This window comes from Paroedura picta, chromosome 2, assembly GCF_049243985.1.
Source record: "Paroedura picta isolate Pp20150507F chromosome 2, Ppicta_v3.0, whole genome shotgun sequence".
NCBI lineage: Eukaryota > Metazoa > Chordata > Lepidosauria > Squamata > Gekkonidae > Paroedura > Paroedura picta.
The window spans coordinates 83,130,814-83,150,220 of NC_135370.1; the positions used below are offsets into that span (position 1 = coordinate 83,130,814).

The window sequence follows — 19,407 nt, forward strand, 5'->3', positions numbered from 1 at the left end:
CAACTGGCTGAGCCATGTTGAAAAAAACTGGAGAATTACTTAATTGCCTTCGACATGTTAACAAATGCAGATGCAGTAGCTGTGCACAGTGGTGTACAGTCAGTATTGCCTATATTATTATTAACCACCCCTCCTGGCCAGTCAATTGGGGCAGTTCACAACAATGGAAAACAAAATTTAAAATCAAGAGAGAGAAGAACAAACAACCCCAACCAATACCCCCTCCCCTGCCATGCTATGGCTGGAAATGCCACCTCCCACCATAAGGTACCCTGCTCAAATTAGTAGCACAAAAGCAGCATTAATTTTCTAGCATTAGTTTTCTAGCATTAATTCTACAATGAATACACCTTGCGATCTTCCTCCCAAATTTTAGATTCCACAGAAATGCAACTATGAATCGCTGATAACCTCCAGTTCTCAGATTTAGTAACTTCAAGAACAGGAGTCCCTTTTCACAAGGGCAAATCCTCTTGTCCTTCCATGTATTCTTTTGACATATACAATTCTAAAGACCAAGTAGGGGGATGCAACAAGCATTTAGAACCTAAAATTAAAGAGGAAAGAACAAACCAAGTTTTCTATGCAGCTTCAGTAACCCAGGTGGTGGATTGCTTGGTGGTTGAGCCAAAATCTTATACAATGTAATGTGCCCAGAAGTTGGAGAAATTTAATTTGAGTATTACAACCTTGCCACTGTAAACTTCCCAAAGCTTTTATATCCCAAAGCTTCTAGTCAAGCTAGAATTATGTTATACATGTATAGGAGCACAATTTTTATTTGGCCTTTTTTGACATCCAAAATAAAATCTCAGTGATGAATTACTCATCAATTGTTTTGCATTTGTACTAACACTATTTTGAGGTTGTGGCCAAATCAGCTGGGGAAGCCAGCCAGAAGATATTGTAAAAAGGGGAGTCATGGAATGGCATGTTACATAAGTGCACCAAAACATTCCTAGGTAAGACCAGTGAAAACAGAGGCATTAAATCTCTGCACAATTTACACAGGCTAACTAATTTTCTTCAGCTGAATTAGGATATTACAATTTATTATGAAAACACTGACATGATAAATACACCAAAAGGCACAGCTGGCAAATACAGCTAGAAAAACGGCAGCTTTGCAAAAAAATTAACCGAGACTACATGTTAGATAGATCTGTGAAAGAAGTTTAGAAAAGCAATGCTATTCTATGAGAACTAAAATGCTTGTACATTTAGTTAAGCAGTGTGGGAGAAAGCTAATGGAGATGGTCTTTTGCAAGCAATGCCATAGTTAATGAATTAATCAATCATATCAAGGGGGAAAGGGGGGAAGGCAAGAAATGCAGTTTATATCTAAAGATGCATTAAATCTAAAAGGCCAAAGAATGCACACAAAAAACCCTCAAAAATATGCAAACAAGTTCCACAAGAGGCATTCTGAATAATTTACAATCAAATTAACTATGATTAAAAATAGGCCTTCCAAGATTATCAGATGTATTTAAATGTTGAGTAAGGTGTTTTAAGGAAGTTGAATTTCCTGATCCTTACAGGACTCAACTCTGACTCTTATGAACAGCTAATGTTTTTGATAAATGTTAGATGTTTTCTGTTTAAATGCTGAATACAGGCCATAAGAATGCAGTAACAGATTACATTAGTTATTTGAAAACTCAATGCAAGGCTCAGTAAAATAAATCTATGCAGAGACTAAGAAACTGCAAAGCACTTAGTCTCAATTGTTGTTGTTAGGTGCGAACTTGTGTCTGACCTATCGCGACCCCATGGACAATGATCCTCCAGGCCTTCCTGTCCTCTACCATTCCCATACCATTTAAATTTGCACCAACTGCTTCACTAACATTTATGTCACCACATGTCCTTTCCAAAAGATTTGTACACCTCATTTATTCTACCCTCATGAAACAACCCTACACTTTGACACTGATTAGCTCACCTATGGAAATGGGAAAAGTAAGGCAAAAAGATGATGACGTTTTTTTGCTCCACGATATCTCAGCAGCTGAAGCAGAAGTGCAACACAGAAATCAAGGCCAGTTTTGATTGCCTTTGGGAGTTTCATCCCAGAGACAATTCATCTCGATCAAAGTACAAGGTTACTGCATTTCTCCAGGATAGATATACAAGCTCCAGGGCAGGCAAGTAGAACATATATTTGCACAGAGTGACACTGGTAACCTCTCAATGATCCTTTACCATCCAGCAGAACTCAATGACATAAAAGCCACTCTGCCAGCAATGTCATAATCATCTCATCCCATACATACCTTGATGTATTTGGAAACCATGCACAGAAGCAGAGCTATAAGATTTCCTGCATGGCACCCAAATAATGGCTTTCAATCCCCTTTAAATTCCATGCTTAGAAGATGTTTATAGCCACCTTGGAACTTTCAATACATTTGTGATATAGAATGCATCCAAGACTGGAGGTATTATATAGTGATTGGAGTGCTCAGTCCAGGAAACCCAGATTAAGCTTGATATCGATCCATGAAGGTCACTTGGATATCCCAAACTCCCTTCTTCCATTGTAATAATCTATGCTTCATCGTGGCCCAGATGAACACTGGGTGGTTCCACTTGGGGGTGGGGGTGAAGATAGGCAAAAATTGCCTTCCCAGTCTTCCACAAGAGGAAGTAACAACCACAGGCAGAAAGGCAGCTTATTTACTATGTTTTTATCCTACCCTCATAACATCCCCATGAAGCAGGTTATGCTGACTGTGTGTGAATGGTCCAAGGTCTCCTTTCAATATTCCATGGCAGAGTGAGGGTTCAAACCTGGGTGGTCTCCCAGATTCTTGTTTGACATGCAACTCTCTCCACCACGCTGGCGCAGCTTAGGATTCAAGCCTTAGTATTTGCCATTGCTATTAGAATCTGCAAGCCAGATGCTTCCTAATGTTTTGTATCACACCATTATCTTTGAGGAAGAAGGAATAGGGGAGAATCTCAGCTATTCAGCGAAGAACAGCTAGCTAGACACAGTGACTAAGAGCACAATCTAATGTCAAAAGCATACACTCTCCCAACAAAGGCACCCACCAACACAAGTAAGAATTCTGTGGTTCACCTCAATTGGCTAAACAAATAGATTTTGCTTGACATTCACATTCAGTTTATTAATGTGGTACTAGACCAGAATTCACAGCTAAAACAGCCGAAAGGACAGGAGCCTCAACACTAACTGGCAATAACCCAGGCAGGAGACCAGCTGCCTTGGAGACGCTAGGCATGAGGACTGCATGTCATCAGGAAAAAATCTTATGCCAATTGTCCTGGGTGCCAAGCCAAAGTCAGACTAAGACTCTGTAAAAAGTGTGTCAATGGCACTGCAGATATTGAAAGCATAAAGGTGAGCAGACTCTAAAGGAGTCTTTAATTTATAGTGGCTTGAAGAGTGTTGCATGATGAAACTTAGCTAGCTGCACATTATTTTATTGGCTGACTAAATAATTTTGGTTCACACTGAAGAGCTTACTTCTGAGGTGAGTAGAAGCAACATAATTTTTAAAGAGAAAAATATAACTTGGATCCAGCAGAGCACCGGATCCCCAGGATGGCAACTATGAGCACCATGGTGCCTACCAACACTTTTACTGGCACCCAAATATTTTTAGAAAGTGGGAGATTAGGTGGGGCTTTGCCCAAGCTCATGTAAAGGGGATAGCTAGATTAGATGCCTGCAAAATGAAAACAGATACTGCCTGATGTGGGTTTCTTAACTAGCTCTATATATTCTTATATTTTGTGGCTGGCTCTGCCTCCTACAACAGCCATTTATAGAGGCTGTGCCCACCACTTTGTGTCTCAATTACAAACATACACACAAGCTCAAAAAGGTTGCAGGACTCCAGCACCACAGTGTTACTGCAAAGGGACTTTGTGTGTTTTGACTTCTTCCCTCCCATTGCAGCCTGAAATGTCCACTGCCAAATGCTGCTCTTGAGATGACTTGCCCGAATGACAGCATTTTGGGATGCTGTGGGAAGAGGGGGGCAAGGCTGGAGAGTATGCAGTCCTGCAGCCCTTACAAAAACCATGAGAATAGAGATGGTATCAGGAATGAAAACCTGCTACTCAGTGCTGTTGCACTTAGTCCGCAGTGTTGCAAGTTCTGGTCTGAATACTAGTGATAGCAAGACCAAACAGTTAACAGCAAATAATAAAGTAAAAGGATACAACACACATATTATCTCACTTCTACAAACCGATGGACACTAAATTTTTCCCTGATGTGATATTCGTACAGAGTGGGTTTCAGTAGCGTTTGTAAGTCTGGCTAGACCCAAGTTCACTCAGGTCTCCCCTTCGGAGCCAGGGTGAAATGATTCGTAGAGTCTCTCATTCCTAGGTTGAGAGAGGCCTTCAAAAGTCTCCTGCTTTCCCAGTGAAGTGTAGGCAGACCATTATCTGAGAGCCAGCTTGGTGTAGTGGTTAGTGTGGACTCCTAATCTGGCAAGCTGGGCTCGAATCTGCACTTCCCTCCCCCCCACGTGCAGCCAGCTGGGTGACCTTGGGCTTGCCCCGGCACTGATAAAGCTGTTCTGACCGAGCAGTGATATCAGGGCTCTCTCAGCCTCACCCACCTCGCAGGGTGTCTGTTGTGGGGAGAGAAAAGAGAAGGCGACTGTAAGCCGCTTTGAGACTCCTTTGGGTCGAGAAAAGTGGCATATAAGAACCAACTCTTCTTCTTCTTCTACTATTGTGTGTTTGCCTGTGAGAACTATGTTCGCCTAACAGCCTTGAAGTCATGCTGGCAAAAATCCTTGAAATGTGTTTAATACAGAATGGTATAAACAAGAAACTTCTACAGGCCTTAAAATGATGTTAAGTTATTCAATATTTAATCCAATGTCTTATATATGTTTTATGTTTTATCCCATACCTGAGAGTAAAATATGTTTCTGAATAACTAAGAGTATGCAGTCCTTTCTTTGAAAAGTAGCTACACTCTAGGCCAGAGTGTTATGAAGTTTAAGCTGGCTTGCTTTCTTAGCAGAATGAAGTGCACTGAGTTAAGGGATGCTGTTCTGTTAATACTGTTAAAGATAAGTTAAGTAAAGTGCCTTCATATTTCAAGTATCTCTAGAGGTTTGGTAGAGATTGTGGAGATGCATTCAGCTTTAAAGCAATTGTGTTCCTGCTGTTGATTTGAGTCACACTGAAGTCCACTCCTTAGGTGATCCAGTTCATTCCTAAAGACATCTGAATTTCATCTTAAATGCAATGGCCTTTGGTTAGAGGTTTGCTAATCATATTCTTGAAGCTGTTTGAAAAGTTGTTTTCCATTGTTCAGGCTTGCACTGCCTATATGTGCTTGTGTGATATTGTTTATGCATAAGCCCAGCTGCAACAATAGTGCTGCTAAAGAACTGTAACATAGTAAGCAAGCCATTAATATCATTTATTGGGTCTGAACTGACAGAAAGACAAAGTTAATATATCTGCACCTGGATGAGGCCAGGGTGTTTATGATAACAATGAGAAATGTTTTAGAACCGCCTAGTTAGTGATGTATCTATGAGGTATGTATCTATATATGTATCTATATATGTCAAATGATGCATGACCTGTGTCAACATATGTTTATACAATACCGTCGTCAACAATCTAAGCCAGAATTAATCCTGACCTTCATGCTAAGTCTTCAATAAATTGTCTAAATACCTTTGCAGTATCTGCAGCTGTTATTGGGCTATGCTAAGCAAGGTTTCATGGTGAAGCTGACACTGAATCAATAGCCTGAACTTCAGGCAATGTTCCACTGCTGGAATGGGCAAAATCATGATAATTTTGTTATTATTATTGTTCTGATTTATGAAGACGCTATGAATTAATGTGCCACAAAATGTACTCTTGCTAAGGTCTTGCAAACAGAAGACCATGGTTTCTTTTGTGGACTCAATCCATCTCAGGTTAGGTCATCCTCTTTTCCTACTCCCTTCATCTCTTCCTATTATCACTGCTTTTTCCAATGAGTCTTATTTTCCCACTAGTTTTCAAGTCCATTGCACGGAATGCAACGGGTGCTAGCGGCAGCTCCTCCCTCTTCGTGCCTTGAGGGCGCAGCCGGCGACTCACAGAGAGTTGGAGCAGGCGGGCAGGACGACAGGGCCGTAGCTTGCTTGGGTAAGGCGGCCGGCGGGCTACAGGTGTTTCGGCTGGCAAAGATTAGTTGCAGCAGAGCGGCTGTGGCGGTGGGGAGGTCAGGGCTGGGTGGGTGGTTTCGCAAACAGCTAGTGATGGGCCAAGCGAGCTGGTGGTGGGGCCAGAAGGCGGCGAGAGAGCCCCTCTCTCTGCGGCCAAGGGAGGGTAGATCAGGAACGCCACTGTCGGATGCAAGTCTGTGCGCAAGGCTGTGAGAGCGACTCGCGGGTGGGCTATAGCTGGCCCAATCCAGTTGCATCCAGCTTCACTGGGTGCATCCAGATTGGCCCGTGCAGGCGGAAGTGCAGGCCGGACACAGGATGTTGTCCTGGGCAGCACTCCTCCCAGAGAGGGTTTTCACAAATATTAGGGAGAACAAATGGTAAGGATGATATGACCAAAGTCATAATAAATATAAAAATGCCTTATACTAAATTAGATCATTGGTCCATCTGGGTCAGTACTGTCTAATCAGACTGGCAGCAGCTCTCCAGGGTAGGGTTGGGCGCTTTGACCACCAAAGCAGCTGTTCCAGGCTGAAGCAGCCAGCACCGCGGCGCAGAGGGGGGGTGAGGGGCAGTGTTGGTGTTGGCGCACCAGTCAGCACCCGCACACAGGTGCAGCTCTGTGCCTGCATGCGTGCACCAATTGGCGGGGTGCTGGCTGCTTCGGGCTGAAATGGCCGGCAGCCAAAGTGACCAACCCTACCAGGGTCTCTGGCAGAGGTCTTTGGCATAATCTCTTACCTGATTTTTCACTGGAGATGCCAGGGACTGACTCTGGGACCTTTTGCATGCCATGGCAACTCCCCAATACAATGGACTCAGAAACCATTTATTTGTCTTTTAGGTGGTCCATGATTTCCATAAAACTATCCTGCAATATCACATTCTGAATGAATCAATTTATTCCTTGTCAGCTTTCTTCATTGTCCATACACAGTAATGGAGAACGCCATAGTCTAAATTATCTTGATCCTAGTCTGCAGTAACACTTCCTTACACCTAAGAGGTTTTTCTAGTTGCTTCATGGTTGCACTTACAAATTTCAGTCCTATTACAGTCTGGTTACAGTCTCTCTTTTGGATGATAACAGAGTCAAAGAATAAAAATTCATTATTAACTTAAATTTCTTAATTGTCATCCTTAAAGATGAACAATACCCTAGTCATCATTACTTTTATCTTCCTGATGTTCATTTCTAATCCTGCTTTGGCACTTTCTGCTTTAACTTTCATCTGTAGACATTTAAAATCTTTTTGCCAGTAATGTGTCATCTGCATATTACATTGTTAATGTTATTTTCACCAATTTTCATGCCACCTTCACCTAAATCTAATCCAGCTTCCCATATAATATAGTCTGCACACAGACTGAACAGACAGGCAATAGTATTCATCCTTGTCTGATACCTTTGCCAGTTGGAAACCATTTGATTTCCACATATTTTGTTCTAACAGTAGCCTCTTGTGCATGAAAACAATCAGATGTTGTGCCATACTCATTTCTTTTTAAACCAGTAACAGCTTTTTATGAGCCACACAGTAGCTCTGAATCCAGCTTGAACATCTGGCATTTCTCATTCCATATATATTAGAGCCTTGCATGAGAAGCACAGGAATTAACCATGATGATATCCCAGAACCCTAACATGCCTGGAGCCTACAAATCCAAAAGGTATAAGCAGACATCTTGGATCAAACCACAGAATCATGACAGGAATTAAGTGCAATAAAATGCCATCTCATGATGAGTGCCAAGTTCCTGTGGGAAACCATCACATTCCTCCATCTAAGACTTGTCTGATTACCCCATGGGATCTCCCTACACCCAGGCCAAATGAATGACTGGTGCTTATAAGACACTAAATTGACATTTGAGGCTTGACATCCAGAATAATGCAGAACTGCCTGGTAAATCAATCATACTATTAATCAGCAAGACAGCTTCTTCCCCTGCCCCATTAGTATTCCCCCTCAGGGTGAATTAAGTAATGTGAAAAACGTTTCTTCTACTGATAGAAAAGGATGGTAATTTGGACCCACCAGATTAGGTTCATTTTTGCCCTAAAACAGTGCCTCTACCATCCAAACTCTCAACAATGCTCATTCTTGAGGATCAAGTCACCATATAGATCTTTCTCATTCACTGCCTTCCCCATCCCAGCCCACTTGCTCCGCATTTTAATCGCTGGCTCTCTTGCTCACTCTCCTCCCTTCTGCTCTTTCCACCTCTAAAACACCCTATCTCAATTTTTCCGCAACCAGCTCCTGGGCATCATGATACTTCTCTCTTGCTTCCCCCTCTTCAATCTGTTCTTCATGGCTCCAAGCTTTTATTCTGTTCCCCTTTGTCCTCTCCCCTCCCCTATTTTGTCTCTCAATCTTTCTCCCCACCCCAATTTTCTAGTCAGCCTGACTCCTGTAACACTGTTTTGTATTTATTTGAACTATGTTTTCTGTAACGACATGTAGTTCCACCTTGGGGAATCTGTAGTATGAAAAAACAGACTAGGGTTCATGTTCACATAATGGTCTCTAACAGCATGTTTTCTTACAGACACCTTTTTTTAAAATATAGGTGGTCACTACTCAGTTTGAGATGTGAAAGTGTGCAAAGCAACCCCCATCTTATTCCTTTGAGGGAGGAAAAGTTAGAGGAAAAAGCCAAGCATTGTGGGTACTAAAGACTACTGCTCAGTTCAGTTACCTGATTGGGCAAGAGGCAGGTTCTTGCAAAAGCAATGTAACACAAAAACCCTTGAATTTAGGGGTCAAGAACCCCCACTGAGACCCCAAGTAAAAACACTAGAAACTACAGCTGAAAAGAAAAACATCCAACTGTAGAGATAACTATGTGTCATAAAGATAATTTGCTAAGTTGTGGTTAAGAATTGGACACAACCAGTTGCTTAAAGGTCATTTAACTGGACCGAAGAAGAAGAAGAAGAAGAAGAAGAAGAAGAAGAAGAAGAAGAAGAAGAAGAAGAAGAAGAAGAAGAAGAAGAAGAAGAAGAAGAAGAAGAAGAAGAAGAAGAAGAAGAAGAAGAAGAAGAAGAAGAAGAAGAAGAAGAAGAAGAAGAAGAAGAAGAAGAAGAAGAAGAAGAAGAAGAAGAAGAAGAGTTGGTTCTTATATGCCACTTTTCCCTACCCGAAGGAGGCTCAAAGCGGCTTACAGTCACCTTCCTATTCCTCTCCCCACAACAGACACCCTGTGGGGTGGGTGAGGCTGAGAGAGCCCTAATATCACTGCTCTGTCAGAACAGTTTTATCAGTGCCGTGGTGAGCCCAAGGTCACCCAGCTGGATGCATGTGGGGGAGCGCAGAATCGAACCTGGCATGCCAGATTAGAAGTCCACACTCCTAACCACTACACCAAACTGTACCCATGAAGGTCATTTGCATTAATATCTGGAAAATGGGGGACTGTTTATGCAAAGTAATTTTTTAGACTAGAAACTGCTGTTGTTTAAACCAGTGGTCCACAACCTTTTTATCACCAGGGACCGGTCAACGCTTGACAATTTTACTGAGGCCCAGCGGGGGGGGGGGGGGTAGTCTTTAGCCAAGGGACGTCGCCACCACTACCTGAGCCCCTGCTCCACTTGCTTTCCCACTGGTACCCCTGACTTCCTGCCATCTGCTGGGGGCGCAGCCAGCAGCAGCTGCGCAGTGCCATGCCAAGGGGGAGCCCCAGCCATGGCAGCCCCTGGAGAGCACCAAAGGTGAGCCGGCAGCAGATTGGCAGGGCAGCCCCCAAGGCAGCAGCCGGGGAGGAGGACGAGGAGGAGCCACGGCCTGGTACCAACTGATCTACGGACCTGCACTGGCCCCTGGACCGGGGGTTGGGGACCACTGGTTTAAACGACATGCAAAGATAGACTGGAGGGAGATGTAACAGGAGAACTAAGGACTTGAATACTGCTTAAGTCTTTGCTTCACATGTACATGTGAAAATATGTTTACCTCGATCAAGATGATCATAACATGCACAGAAAAGACAACTTTTGATGCTGTTAAAGTAGACCACCTACAAAATAAAAGCTCAAAGCAATCAAGAGAGAGGTAAAGGAAAAGTTGTGAGATGGAAGGAAAGTTGAAAAATCTGTGATTAAACAGGCCCATGTATCTATGAGATTTTCTTGCAGAAGTATCTGGAAAATGGGAGGGAGCAATTCTTTATGTAAATGAGGGCTTCCATGACTTTTCCAGGACAAAAGGGTACATAGAAACTGAGTTAGTGTAATAGACGAACCTCCTGTTAAGTGAACACATGGATGAACACATGGAAAAGTAGGGTCTCTTCTGCACCAAATGCCAGAGTGCATTTATCTATGAATTAGTGTAATGATTTTCCATAATAAAGCATGCATTTATCATCATAACAGAATAAAATCAGTCCTAGGCTAGCAGATCACTAGTCTAAGTGAATTGTTAGTTCTCAGATGTTTGAATTTTTCTCCTTCCATTGCAGTCTTTGAGCAGATTCAGATCTCTCAATCAAACAGCACTGCTCCATGTACTTGTCAGCAATTAAAGAGCAGTCTTCATCTAAACCATGGGCTCTTATTAGGATTAAGATTTACATACCTGAATTTACCTTGTATTTAGAGCACACAAACAGCTTTAACAAGCCATCTTAACTGTAGAATAAAAATGCATGCTGGCTTTTAAGAGAAAGCTGAACTAGAAAAATCAGACCAACTCACTGTTTTCCTTGGCACTTTGGCAATGGCATACTTAAATGATCTATCATTCCTTTCCATATTTTATTTAAGTCTAAAACATACGCTCAGAGAAAAAAGCCTTGAGAAAGTAACGTTTGAAAGAAGAGATTATATTTTTGTACAGAGGCAAGAAATCCTAACTAAAATAACCATGAACGTGTAATCCAACACACACACAAAAGCTTTATAACGAAGAATATTTACCCATGAGCTGGATCCAGGGCTATTGCTCTTGGCTGGTCAAGGTCTTGCCAAAAGAGAACTTTTCTAGATGTTCCATTGAGATTAGCAACTTCTATCCTATTAGTTTCAGAATCTGTCCAGTACAATTTTTTTCCAATCCAATCACATGCCAGTCCATCTGGGGAAACCAGACCTGAAACAATGACGTTCTGTACCACATTACCACTTTGGTTAAAATATGTCTGTTTGATGGCTTCTTCGCTCACATCTGTCCAATAAATGACACCTTGTGAATACAGGAAGTCCACTGCAGCAGCATCCTCTAAACCACTGACAACGATAGTAGATTCCGCTCCTCCCGCATCCACCAGCCTGACATCTCGACGGTTAGCAAAAAGCAATAGAGGAGACACTATGGAAGAAAAGAATACAATGTTATCAATATCTTCCTATTTATCAACGTTTTCTTAAGCAGAGAAGTAATACTAAATCCTGTGGCTTTGCCATGCATGCACAGAATCTGGTGGTGTTTGCTAAGTGCAAGAATTTTAAAAACAAAAAATAAAAGAAGCTACTAGTCTTTCAAGACTGAGAGGCGAACGGGGTCTGTTAAGTTTCAAAAAAGTACAATGGGTGTGGCTTCCACTAATCAGGGTAATGTTCTACTTATCATAATGTTCATTGTGAGTATTTTACAATCTAACTGCAGAATTTGGAATTCTGGCCCTTACATTCTAAACAGATTTCTGAGGCTTGCAGCCATTGGTACACAGCCTTCTCCATTCTGCATCCACGAACTACAACCAGCACAAAGAAATCTACATGTTAATGAAGCACGCTGCTTTCAACAGTAATGAAAGAATCTAAACTTTCAACTTTAGTTTCAATACACTAATAGTCTTCTCTTTCTGGCTACTAAAAATCCTATAAATATGATTCCTAGGACCATTTTATGTGCTTGAAAAAGTGATGCACAAACTAAGTTAAAGAAAACCCTTTTTAAACATAGGAAGGGTGGATATCACACCATTTCCCCTGTCCCCAAAATGAACACTGCCTCTACACATCTATCACTTTCAGCATTCTGTACATCCCATCAATACTTTCTGCCTACTCTCAAGTTCAATTAGGACTCTGAAATTCTGCATTAATATCTATTAAAGCCATTTTGAATGCCAATGCTACTAGCACATCTCCAAATCCAATTTAATCAAATATCTATCAGCTAAACTCTGTAAAGTTATTGTGCGTATATGAGACATTTCATCTAACATTTTCCAAGAATGCCCCTTAAAGTTCTACCAACAGGATGCTTGATACTTCTGGTGGCAACTCCCTATAAATGCTCACCACAGCCTGACATTGCTGGGTTTTGGAAAGCACTACAAAATCTTAATCAAGGTGCTTTGCAATCCCACAGAAATTAGGTTGACCCTTCTCTTTCCCACAAATAATAGTCCAGCATGAACATGCTTGCTGCAAAGTTTATAATTTTTCTGATATAACTGCATCTATAAATATTTGAATTACTAACATTAAGATTTTATATTTGTCATATACCCAGGTGCCAGAACGCCCTCTCCATCCCAATGATTAGTGGGCCAGATACCCTCCTTGGTATAGGGAGAGAAGAAAGCAGGGATGCCATTTTGGAGATGGGGGAGCCTCATAGTAAACCAGTCAAAAATTACTTCAGTGGGGTTTGCAGTCCATGCTCTACCAGGGAGATGAAGGTGGGGTGGAATGGTAATGATTCCTGGTTTGCAGTTTCTCAATGCAAACAGTTTGGGACTTCTGCTGGAGTATTATTGTCTGCTACAAAAATTATCGCTCTTCTGAATGTGCCACACAGAGCCAATCCCATCTCCTCTACCTTACAGATGTTTCAGAGGCAGACAGAAACAGCCATTCAGGGCCCCTGAAACCTTTGGAGGGAGAGGGGATATGGGCAGAAAGAAAAAGAAAAGTTTAACTGTCACTTGTAGTCTTCCTGATACATAAGAAACCTACAGGGCAGATCAAGGCTTTGAAGCGCAAGTGGCTTTAAGAGGTTAGGAAACCTGAGGGGAAACTTGGCAAACTGTGGTAGCTCCTAGCTGACTCTACAGTTCAGTGCGGAAAGAAACCATCTTCATACATTAGTCCCTGAAAATGTTACATCTATGTATAGGAACCAACTTGGTGTAGTGGTTAAGAGCGATAGCTTCTAATCTGGCAACCCAGGTTTGATTCCCTGCTCCTCCACATTCAGCCAGCTGGGTGACCTTGGGCTACACAGTTCAGATAGAGCCGTTCTCACTGAGCAGTTATACCAAAGCTCTGCCAGCCCCATCTACCTCAGAGGGTGTCTGTTGTGGGGAGAGGCAGGGAAGGAGATTGTAATCCACTTTAAATATCTTTCTGGTAATTAAAAGCAGTGTATAAAGTCCAACTCTTCTTCATCATGAATTCCTACAACTTCCACTTCCCATAAAAATAAACTTATTTCATATTATGTTAAATCTCTGTTCACCTTATTAAGTACAGCAGATAAGCTTATAATCATATTTTACCAAGGAAGAGGAGCAGGCAACCTCAGAAACATCAGCATTGTTTTACCTCACAAGTGACAAACCTCTAAAGCAGTAGTCCCCAACCTTTTTGAGGCTGGGGACCAGTGGCAGCAGGGAGGACGATTGCATGCGCCATGTGTGGCTGAAATCACACATGCGCCGTGCGCAGCCGAAATCACGCATGCGTGGCACTTTCACGCATGCGCACGTGCACGATTACGGCTGTGCATGGCGCAAACGCATGTGCGCGGCCCTGCTTCCCTCTCCCCCCTCCCACAGTAAGAAGCTTCCCGGGCCGCAAGCTTGTGGCCTGGGAAGTTTTTTACTGCAGGGGGGGGAGGTGGAGAGAGGGAGCCGCAGCCCAGTGGTTGGGGACCACTACTCTAAAGAGTACCAAGCACTTAAAGGTCAATACCTAAATAATTTTCTAACCTCTTTCTATACTGTGCTTAGTGTGTGATATAGGGCAGGGGTAGTCAACCTGTGGTCCTCCAGATGTCAATGGACTACAATTCCCATGAGCCCCTGCCAGCATTTGTGGGCAGTTTGCTGGCAGGGGGCTCATGGGAATTGTAGTCCATGGACATCTGGAGGACCACAGGTTGACTACCCCTGATATAGGGGATTGCAAAGATAAGACATATGTAACACAACAGTATAGGGCAGTGGTCCCCAACCTTTCTGAGGTTGGGGACTGGCAGGGCATCGGGGCGCGGGGGGCGCCCGCACAGGCGCGGCCGGCCCTGATTCCCTCTCCCCGCCCTCCCGCAATAAGAAGCTTCCTGGGCCGCAAGCTTGCAACCTGGGAAGTTTTTTACTGTGGGGGGGGGGGCGGGGAGAGGGAGCCGCGGCCCGGCGCCATGGCCTTCGCGGCCCGGCACCGGGCCGCGGCCCGCAGGTTGGGGACCACTGGTATAGGGTACAGCAGTTTCCAAGTCCCTGTCAAATACAGGGCATATTTGAATTCTAGCTGTTTGACTAACATTAATGTTGACGTTGGGTGAGGGCTGTGCTGCTTGGTGAGCACTGTGCTGCTGACTTGGCCCCTCCTCACCTTTCTCGGATGGCATTCCTGAGGCTCTGGAGATGGGGAGCTGACTGGCAACTGGCTCTCTGTTACAGCCCAGAGCTGGAAGGCTAAGGGGCCAATGTGCTGGGTCCTAGCTGAGGATCTACGTCTGGCCCCTCAAAGATTGCCTCTTCCTATAGCACCTCTGTTGCTGGCTGTGGATTGGGAATCAGGTCTTCTGACTGCCTCTTCTTCAGAGTAGTCTTCTGCGTCTTACGCTGCTGGGCTCATGATGTGGTGTCCTATTGGATGTTTCTCTCTCCTCCCCCCCTGGATCTGAAATATCAAATCTTTATTTTTCCAAAAAAATGTATTATCCTACAGGATTAATATGCACATTATTTAACACTAGAGTTAAAGAATTATAGATGATTCTTCATCTCCCTTTTGAGTGATTCATATATCTAAAAGACACCTATAGTATATAGTATAATGTGAAGGTATTTAAATTTAAGGGAGAGTTGACTTGCTTTGTCTGTTAGAAGCTCTCATCCACTTTTTATTTACTTATTTTTTCATTTCTATTACAGCAATTTTGTATAATCAAAATAAACATGCACCATTAGTAAATGGCTTAACTAATTAAAATGTAAGGTTGATTTTAATCAACTAAAGTTCATTAAATCCGCTAATTAAAGTTTTGAACATTATAAGATGTGCTTTCCAAAAGAAGTTGTGTACAGTTTATTTAAAATATTTCATGTTACCTTTCCCAATGATTGGGGGGTAAAATTTCAAAGGTTTTAAAGCCATGAGAAAAACTGCTTCCCCCCTAACTTTTTTGGGGGAAATAAAATATATGCAGTACATACTTTCCTTTTATGCTTTTTTAGACAGCATCCTAAAAAGCAGAGACATCACCCTGCCAACAAAAGTGCGTTTAGTCAAGGCTATGGTATTCCCAGTTGCAATGTATGGCTGTGAAAGTTGGACCATAAGGAAGGCCAAGTGTCAGAGAATTGAGGCTTTTGAACTCTGGTGCTGGAGAAGACTCTTGCGAGTCCCTTGGACTGCAAGGTGAACAAACCAGTCAGTCCTAGAGGAGATCAGCCCTGACTGCTCCTTAGAAGGCCAGATCCTGAAGATGAAACTCAAATACTTTGGCCACCTCATGAGAAGGAAGGACTCCCTGGAGAAGAGCCTAATGCTGGGAGCGATCGAGGGCAAAAGAAGGGGACGACAGAGAATGAGGTGGCTGGATGGAGTCACTGAAGCAGTAGGTGCAAACTTCAATGGACTCCGGGGAATGGTAGAGGACAGGAAGGCCTGGAGGATCACTGGAGGATCACTGTCCATGGGGTCACGATGGGTCAGACACAACTTCGCACCTAACAACAACAAAAAGCATAAACTGGGAAAAGGTTCTGTGTCTCAAAGAAATCTAGGGAAACTGTTTCTGTAAAAACAAAACAGCCTAGGAGAAACCAATGGAATGTTTGTAACTAAGATATATGGGTAAGTCTGTCTTTTTGCTATCAATTGTAATCAATGGTAACAGTATATAAAATATAAAGTTTAACTGCATCATTTGGGCTCTGCTCTTTTTGTGTCTCACTGGCAGTCTTCAAGTAGCAGTTGGACAGATATTTATCCTAGATACTTTAGGATGATCCTGCATTGCACAGGGGGTTGGACTAGATGCCCTGTATGGCCCCTTCCAACTCTAGGATTCTAAATGCATCTGTTTTAAAGCTGTAAAATAAATTATTTTCCATTCTTGGCGCTGGTAATCATGGAACCATTAAAAGTTGGTTACAGTAAGGATAAATGCTTCAAGGAGCAGGACTGTGGTGGCCAGCATATGCATGATGCAATACAGGCGTTTTTAGCAGTGTTGTGCTTAAAAGCAGCAGAAAAGGAAGTGGTTATGTGGAAGCAATTTGTTAACTACTGACCTTGCTAGCAGTACACTGGATTGACTTCTTTGTTTCCGACCCTGGTCTATACCTTTAACCTTGTTCTTAAATTTCCCTATGGACTTGAAACAGGTTGTTTAACCTGTGCCTGAACCTTGGAACTGTAGTTTGATACCTGACTCTGGAACTCTGATGTCTGATGGCTCTTTGTGCCTGCTGTGTTCCAGTAAACAGAACATTGTCATTTCAGGCTCTGTACCGCAATTCCACAAGTCTTAGTAACAGCTGCTAGCTTACTTTTGTCGGCTCCCTAAGAACAAGTTTGTAACTCCAGCTGACCTTTCAGACTCCTAAAAGCTGATAGAGTGAGGATGCTGTACATTTCATAGCAAACCTTTTTAGCAAACACACCTGGTTCAGCCCTCAGGATCACACTATGTGTCACTCAAGAAAATATTTGCCTTGCTCAAAACAACTTGAATAGTTGTGAACAGGTTTGCAGGTGCTGTGTTTGTCAAAAGACAATTCAGCTGGGAATGGATCCAGCTGGGATGGGGTTCTGATCTTCCAGTGCACCCCAGGACCTTAGCCTTGCAGCGGGGAATAACAGAAGCAGATCCCCAGCTGACAGGGGAATCAACTTCTGATCTCCCCAGCTTGGGGTTGGAGGAAAAGCGAAGCAACCAGCACCTTATCTCTCCATACAATAGTATGGTGCAGTGCACAGAGTGCCAGAGTAGGATTTGGGCAACACACAAACTCAGCCTAACCTCTCTCACAGAGTTATTGTGAAAATAAGATGTAGGAAAGAACAATATAACCACTTTGTTATTTAATTTAATATATTTATGGCCCACCTCTCTCCAGTTGGGATCCAAAACAACTTATACTGTACTCCTCTCCTCCATTTTAGCCTCACAACAACCCTATGAGATAGGTTAAGATGACTGGTCAAAGTCACCCAGCAAGCTTCCAGATACAAGTCTGACACTCTTAACCACTATACCACACTGACTTTAGGTCCCTATTTGGGGGGAGGGCAAGCTAGAAATGAAATAAATAATCGTGCAAATATATTTTATCCATAGCAATCTCCAAATTCCAGATCCCAGAAAAGATAACCATGTATTTAGCGTGGTGGCATTTCTCATTTCTCCATCACTATCTGAAGATACTCCAATAACCCCACAAACAAAACCCATTACTCCAAATAGTTGTAGTAGACCTACCAGAGTTTTTGGAATGATCCAAACACCAACACCTGTAACACAGATGTATGGAATACACTTAACCGGAATGCCATTTTATAATCCCAGCTATTTTGAATCAAGAGGAAAGACAGCATATAAATGTTTTAATAAATAAGTAATTGACGCAAAATGTCAAAGTTGACCTGTAATGGACCAGGAAGGCACTTGATTCTCCTTGCAGCATAAATGTGTGTTAAATAAACAGTGATCATGTAACTTGCATGATGCAGTGATTAGGAGTGGCAGCTTCTAATCTGGTGAGCTGGGTTTATTTCCCTACTCCTCCATATGCAGTCAACCTTGATAACTTTGAGCTAGTCACAGTCCTGTTAGAAGCTGTTCTCACAAAACAGATTCTATCAGCTTTCACAGCAGAATGACGCTTCAAAACTGGTTCTCCCACATCCTAAATCAATAATCTAGCAATTCCATCATCCTTTTTTGTTTAAGGTGGCCCCAATAAATAGCAGGGAACATGTAGTTCTGCTCAACTCCCCATGATAGTCAACATGTCTTGTCTGTTTCCTCCCAATCCTGGGAGGGTTTCCTGAATGTGTGGGAGTTAAATACGTTTTTAAATTTTGTAAAATTTGTTAAACATTTACCGGATGATATGACCATATGGTCATGTCAACCCCACTCCCAATTATCAATGATAGGCCTGGAGGAGGTGGGAAGGGGAAGGGCCCTGAGTAAGTGTGTACACAGCTATGCTTCCCAAGCATATTCTGCATCATCACACCTGGAGTTTCTCGAAGCCTGATGAATGTTTCAGAGATTTCTCAATGGTAAAAAGGTTGAGAAAGGCTGCTTTAGATGATGCTGTATTATCTGTGCATGCCACAGCCTCTCCCCCAGTAAATTTTTAATCCACTCCTACTGCTGTTCTATCCCTGGAAGTTGAAATTCTGATATGAAGTGGTGCCTCTCAAAAGCAAACTCAAGTACACATAAATCAAATATTAGTTGTTTTTGTTTAAGATATTTGAAAATGTTTTTCATACAACCTCAAATCAGCTGGCAAATGCACAGTACAGATTATGCTGAGATTTTGTACCAGTTTGGTACACTGAAGGAATCATGGAAGGGATAATCATAGATATCTAGGAGACCCAGTGGCGAGGAAGGTGACACAGTAGTGAGCTCTTAAGTACAAAGGGCTAGTACAAATGAAATTGATGAAATATGTTCCTATTATTCATGTTATATGCCTTTGGGGTGACACGTTTTAGAAACAAACTCACAGGTAAAGAATTTTAAAAAACAGCCACTCACAGCTAAAATGCATGAAACAGGGCAGCTGAATTCAAAAGCACTTATACAATGGAGTTACCTCTAGTTAAGAGTGGCCCAGATTGCATTCTTAGCCAACTAGGGAAAGGGAGGGAGCTTCTTTCAGTGTTTGGAATATGATTACTTAACAAAACAACTTCAATTGCTTTGCATGCTGCACCCATCCCAGTTCATTGGCAGCTACTACTGTAGAACACCTGAAATCCATTGATCACCAACTTCAAAAGCTAGATTAAATGTTCATGCAATGAACCTTCATATTTATCCCGAGTTTAAACTTGTCAAATACAGTCCTCTAAAGATTGGGAAAGCACTCC

The 19,407-nt window shown here is 42.5% G+C and overlaps 1 protein-coding gene across 2 annotated transcripts in view; it reads right to left on the reverse strand.

Moving 5' to 3' along the window:
* The window catches only part of LRP5 (LDL receptor related protein 5), a 173,816-nt gene that overhangs the window by 102,337 nt on the left and 52,072 nt on the right, over positions 1-19,407 (reverse strand). The window contains exons 1-2 of one of the 2 annotated variants that reach the window (XM_077321301.1): positions 14,677-14,707; positions 11,092-11,482 (exon numbers count right to left, since the gene is read on the reverse strand). In XM_077321301.1, coding sequence (XP_077177416.1) covers positions 11,092-11,482; positions 14,677-14,692 — 407 coding nt within the window. In that variant the 5' untranslated portion in view covers positions 14,693-14,707. Of the gene's footprint in view, positions 1-11,091; positions 11,483-14,676; positions 14,708-19,407 lie in introns of those variants that run through there. The other variant, XM_077321300.1, reaches the window with a different exon arrangement.